Source organism: Lutjanus erythropterus, chromosome 12 (assembly GCF_056507025.1).
Source record: "Lutjanus erythropterus isolate fLutEry1 chromosome 12, fLutEry1.hap2, whole genome shotgun sequence".
Taxonomy (NCBI): domain Eukaryota; kingdom Metazoa; phylum Chordata; class Actinopteri; order Lutjaniformes; family Lutjanidae; genus Lutjanus; species Lutjanus erythropterus.
In genome coordinates, this window is record NC_139328.1 from 29,008,331 (window position 1) to 29,014,535 (window position 6,205).

Here is a 6,205-nt window from a genome sequence, read left to right on the forward strand (position 1 = left end):
ACACGCACCATCCATCCATCCATCCATCCATCCATCCATCCATCCATCCATCCCAAGCACTGACTGTAATATTCACCTTCATGAGATGACAACACTGCATGCATCATAATTTTTGACCTGCACCCTCTTTATAACCTTGACATGGACAATAACACTGGGACATCAGAGTGAATCCAGCCTGGCGGGCGTTGACTTAGTGTCCTCCTCGCTGTCATCCTCACGCCTGCGTCCTGGTCCACTGAATGGGCAGAGAGCAGCCATTATGTTCATTCACTCACTGCAAATTATACAGCCTTTATCAGATGGCGCTCACACTTTCTCCTCTCACAAGTCATGCGTAGAGACGACTCATAAAGATAAGCTCTGCCATGTGATAATAACTCAAAATATACTGGCTGATGGCATTCCTCTAGGATGGATTATAACTGTGTGTGTGTGTGTGTGTGAGAGAGAAAGAGAGAGAGAGAGAGAGAGAGAGGGTGTGTAACCTTGAAAGTAATGAGATGGTGTGAACATAGAGCAGAACATCACAGAAAAACATGCTTGTATTCTCATTCATAAAAAGTCCCTCTCTGCTACTTTTACATTTAAAATGTTAATTTGTTCAGTTAAATTAATTATATTTATTTCAAGTCACAGATTTCAGCAACTTCTTTCCTGTACTGAAACTGTGTTCTGTAAAACTTTTTGTTGGAATTTGGCCCTGTTTTGACCATCTCCATTGTATGTTACTCTGTGACTCCATCAGGTTTATATCCAAATTTAGCAAACACTTAAATCAAATTTTAAGAATATCAGCAGAAGAAAATTAAAATTAATGTCATGGTTCCTACACCTTTTCCAAAGTCAAATTCAAGCTCTTTTAAAGAATTTTTAAGTTGCATTTTTGAAATCTTCTCCAGTCTTACAGTTGTGGAAAATCACATATTTATGTACATATACTCAAAATGAATTTTTTTAGTTCTCCAGGTTCTCTTCCATTGAAGCCATCATGTTCCGCCACCATGTGGCCCAGAGTGAAGAAACCAAACACTGGCTCTAGATGTGGTTTTGTGGCCAGAAAATGTGCATTTTCAATTTGCAAGCTCACTGCTAGACAGTAATCCTACACACTGGTCCTTTCTTTAAAAAACAGAGTGTGACAAGATGGCGGGAAAACTGAAGGTAATTTCTGCCTCGAAATCATTACCTTTTCTCCTGCAGGCCTACACGATTGGATTCATATCAGCATAAGTTTAGTATCATATTTGAATGACCATGTAGTCTCAAGTTTATAATTTTCCAGAAAAGAAGTGCATCAGCTTTGTCTATAATGCATATTTTATTTATAGGTGAAATATGGAAAAAACACATAGGAGGATTGTGAGGATTAACAGGACAGTTCACTCAAAAATGAAAAATACATTGTGTGTGACTTGCTGAGGTTAGGAGATATCAGCCTTAGAGATGTCTGCCTTCTCTCCGATATAGATGGCACTCTGCTTCAGGTGCTCAAAGCGTCAAAAAATACATGTTGCTCAACTTGTGCTGTTATGTATTTGAGATGTATAATGTTTTTTTGCCACTTTGAGCACCACAAGTTGAGTGTCATCTAGTTTGATTCATTCAAGAGAAGGCAGACGTTGATTTCTCCAAAACAATCTACAGGGTAAACAGCACTGTAAGTAAGAGAGAAAAGAAAAATGTGTATTTTGGATTTTTGGGTGAACTGCCTCTTTAAAATAAATACATGATGCTATAGTGTTAGCAGAGCCTCTCCTGAAGTGTTACAATAGGCTTAAGGACAAATGTGAGAAGGAGGACACGGCTTGTGTCGGTTCACCGGCTTTACTTCTTCCTCGTCATCATCAGATGATGAAGAAGAGGAGCAAGATGAAGAGGAGCCGCTTGAGCTCTGAGATGCCTCCTCATCACTTCCAGAGTCATCATCCTCATCATCATCCTCATCCACCTCATCATCATCTTCTTCCTCCTCAGTGCTCTGCTCTTCATCTTGCTCTAATGGAAAAAAGCACGACACAAAATTATTTTGTGTTTTTGAATATTCAGCACGAGCGTTTGTGTAAAAAAGGGCGACTCTCACCCTCCAACAGCTTCTTCTGGATCAGCGGGAGAAACTCGGAGGCCTCGGGATTGTCTGGTTCGTAGATAAGAACTGAAACGAGGAGAGAAGAGGCACTGTTGGCTGAATTATTGACTGTCAGTGATGCAATTGATGGATGCAGGAAACATACTCATCTGACACAGTCTGCTGGCCAGCTGGAAGTCTCTGTCCATCACAGCTCCGAGGAACTGAAACCAAACATCCTCATTTCAACGTCAACTTCTGCCATTTAAACACAGTTCATCCAAACTGACTGAAAGTAGAATTTTGACTAAAAGTTTGCTTTATGGATCTGAATGAAACATTTAGAGTTTTTAAAGCTTTTTTCTCAACAAAGCTTTAAGTGTTGAATCAGTCACTTTACCTCAATTATCAGCTTCACTGGTGCCTTAAGGTCTTCATCCTCAACATCTTCCTCCTCAGTCTGCTCTTCCTCCTCATTCGTGGGAAGAGGCTCAGCTGCTGGGGGAGCATGTTTCATTCCTTCTGGCAACAACAGGGTTCCTGCAGGTTAAAATAAGTTAAATTTAAGACCTTTAAGGCCATTATGAATTCTTTTAAGACCTAATTAATGTCCTTAGTGCCAAAAGATATCAGTTTATCAATTTTTTAAGCTGCAAGCTGACGTAAGCTCAGCACATCAGGCTAATGAACACTGACAGAATCAGTGATTTAGCTATAAACAAAACACTGAACCAAACTATCTCACATCTGAGCAAGGACTTTTGGGGCTCTTCTAGTTGTTGTCCAGTCCAGGGACTTTCACTGCAGAAAAATAATATATTTATGGAGGATTTTTCCTTTAATTTGTTGTGTTGTGTGCTCCAATAAATTATGACTGGGCTGCAGTTTGTTTGTTTTTTGTTACAGCGTGATCAACAAATTTTCCCCCAAAATTACACTTAAAAGTGAGACTGAAGTTAATGTTTATAAAATAAGTTAAAGTTTATAAAAGTAACATTAACTTCATAATCCAATCAATTTTTAAGGCCTGTCAAAATTGTATTCAAGACATTTTAAAGACTAAAGTTCAGATGATTGGATTCTAGACTTTTAACACCCAGAAAACTGAAGAATGATCATCATTGTAACTCTCCAAGTTTCTTCTCTCAACATTTCTGTCTTTCATTTTGAGTTTGCTCTACATCAGCTCACCTTTTACTGCTGAGTCTGAGGGCTTTGCTTTCATCAAGTCTTTCATTTTCAGCTCGTCATCAGACACTGCAGTCGACGGTGCTTGTTCTTCAACCCTGAAATCACATTTAAGGTTTAAAGCTGTGTGTTGGATATACTTCAATTGCTCATGATCACCTACCTTGAGAATTCCGAATACAGACCTCCGTGCTCTGTTGATGGGTTGTTTTGGAACGTACTCTAAAGGAGAACCACAGACATACAAGAAACAGAATTCAGCCTGGAAACTCTTGGGTTTACTTTTTTTAAAGAATGTTTGTGGCACCACAGATAGCATGAATTAATGTCCATCTGTGTGCTAATAACACGATTTTACACTGCATGCAATACACGTCAAAGTCAAATGTGTCACATTCACAAGTGACACATCAATCCCTCCCATAAACTGGAGAGCAGATCCATAGCCAGGCAACCTTTGTCATCATGATAACAAAAAATAAACATATGGTTAACGTGAAATGTTCACAGTTTGGTTAGGTTTAGGCAAGAAAATGACCTGGTTAGGTTAAGGTATCATGGTCTGGGTTAAATTAAGTTGGTTATGTTATGTTAAATAAGTGATGTAAGTTGGATTTCGGATGCATCTGCTGTTTTCAGAAGTTAATGGAAAAGGCTGGTGTATCACTTGCATGCAACATTGGGTTTTGGTGTATGGATTAGTGATGAAACAATAAATGATAAACCACAATAAAGTTCCAGATGATTAGTGTCACTGTTTCTTTGACACTTTCAAAACCTCACAGTAAAGGTGATGTGAAATTTTTGACACCACTTCATCTCTAGTATGCACAGAACGCTATTTGAAAGTATAAAGTTGTGTTATTTGCACACAGACTGAAGAAACTGGGCTGGTCAATCATGTGCGAACAGAACAAGCTGAAACTGTCTGCTGGTAGGATTTTGAAAAACCAACTAGAAAAGAGCATCAAGATTATAAAACAGCACTAATGCAGGTCCACAACGTGTAAATAAAACCAAATGATCACATAATTAAAGGGTCAAATTAACTTAAAGAGAATGCAGACTCTTCTTTCTCTGTCAGATTTCAACAATTTAAAGTATATGACATTTATTTTCCAACATTTATTTTGTGGTGAAGTGTTGTTGTTTATTTTTGGAGTACCCAGTCGGTCTCTTCTAATCCTATCAGAGTTAGTGATCAGTGTTGCCAGATTTGGTGTTTTCCACACAATCTGGCTATTTTTGGTTGCACTGTGTGAAATACAATGGGCTTGGTTGGGTGGGCAGAGTTTGGGATGGTTTACCATGAGTGTGACTGCATTTCAAATGCATTAAGATTTATAGCATATTAAAATATATTCATACATATTCCTTAGTTGTGCAAACACATCCAGTCACTCAGTACAACTTTGATATATTCATTATAAGAGAAACTGTCCTTTTATATTTTCTTTATTTTTATAGCAAAAGACAGAAATGGTGAAAAAAATACAGTTGCATTATAACCTGCTATTTACATAGCACATTTGTGAATATTTAAACTGTTGTTTTATTATGTTATATTGAAAAATTATGGACTACTATAATATTACCATTTTTTATTAATTCATTGGCATTGTTTATTATCAAAATTATCTGTTCTTTGCTCTTTTTTATGAATTTGGGCACATTTGGAGCATTTCTTGGGTTTGAAAACACCAAAGCAATCTGACAACACTGTTAGTTACTTAATTTGTGATTTAAAACATTTTCAAGAATGGCAGATTTAACAAGCATGCACATACACACTCATGCTTGAACTTGTGAGGAGTGACCAACAGTAATTGCAACAGATTTCTCTGTGTATAACTGTATATGACACTTTGTGAAACAGTACTGATTAGATTAGTTTTCCCTCCACCACCACATACTGTCTGTCTTGAGCATGTCACCTCCTAGAAACCCAGACTTCTGAGTCTCTTGATGAGAAACCTTAAGAATGACAAAAAACAAACAAACAAACAAACAAAAAACAGTTCAGTAGTGAAGCAAAACGTCTCTGTCAATCCAGTCCTGGTGTTGTTTATTTCAGAATACGCACCTGTACAGGACAAGGTAGTGCACAGGCAGGAAGATTCCTGCTAGATGCAAAAACGTAAATAAAAGAATAAAAATATTAGATGAACATTGTGTGTTATGACAGAACTGTATATTTGGTAAGGCAGAACTTACAGAGGTTTGTCAGCGGATGTCTTTTTCCCCACTTTGTCTGGAACATAATCATAAAAGCAGCATAAGCAAAAGGTGGAACTCGAGTGAAATCTTATTTCAGTGGATGTGATGTTTTGTACACCAATGTGAAGACTAAATTGCTTCTTACCATTAGGTTTGTTCGCCTCAGCATGAGCAGAGGTGACTTCTACTGCCAACTACATTCAGGCAGAGAATGAATATGATTAACAACGTAATCCATGAGAAAAACAGCATATAGTGTAGATCGTAGTAAAGTTAACTAGTGTTGTAATAAAACAGTTGACTTTTGTGCATTTGTGTTTACCTGTTTCTGTGAACCAGTGGAGGATTTCCCTAAACACTCTAACCTGGACATCAAATGACAGCAGATAAACCATGTAAGATTCTTTTAGTTATTTATTAGTTGCAGACCTTTTTCACAGCAGCCATACTGATAGATAGGGTAAATACAGGTGACGCCAATGATATTATTGAAGTCTTATTCCATGTTAAGAGCCTTTCCAGCAAGTGACAGGCTTAGCATGTGTCTAGGTCAATGTGTCTAGCTAGCACATGAGGTTTTATTGCCATGTCTGATAGGTTGGGTAAGATGAACAGCTCCAGGACAGCTGCAACAATTTGTTGCAACTGTTCAGCTGTCCTATCAAACAGGACAAAAAACGTCCCAAAAAAGCTAACTGAGGGAAAGAGGACATGTGCAACCATGTCCAGTCT

At 37.9% G+C, this 6,205-nt stretch overlaps 1 protein-coding gene across 1 annotated transcript; it reads right to left on the reverse strand.

The window, feature by feature from the left end:
• Nucleotides 1-1,649: 1,649 nt before the first annotated feature.
• erich2 (glutamate-rich 2) lies at nt 1,650-5,846 on the reverse strand. The gene is made up of 7 exons (XM_084732504.1): nt 5,796-5,846; nt 3,442-3,569; nt 3,260-3,354; nt 2,469-2,590; nt 2,235-2,292; nt 2,084-2,155; nt 1,650-1,998 (listed from the first exon to the last, which is right to left on the reverse strand). Exons 1-7 carry the CDS (start codon nt 5,844-5,846, stop codon nt 1,778-1,780), a joined length of 747 nt encoding a protein of 248 aa, XP_084588630.1. The 3' UTR covers nt 1,650-1,777.
• Between the last annotated feature and the right edge of the window lie 359 nt (nt 5,847-6,205).

Excerpts from the sequence above, each read along its gene's own strand:
- erich2 (XM_084732504.1), bottom strand. The coding sequence starts at position 5,846 with ATGTCCAGGTTAGAGTGTTTAGGGAAATCCTCCACTGGTTCACAGAAA. Across the intron at positions 2,293-2,468 it reads CAGTGAAGCTGATAATTGAG|TTCCTCGGAGCTGTGATGGA; the intron begins GTAAAGTGACTG and ends GTTTGGTTTCAG. Across the intron at positions 1,999-2,083 it reads CCAGAAGAAGCTGTTGGAGG|AGCAAGATGAAGAGCAGAGC; the intron begins GTGAGAGTCGCC and ends TTTTTCCATTAG.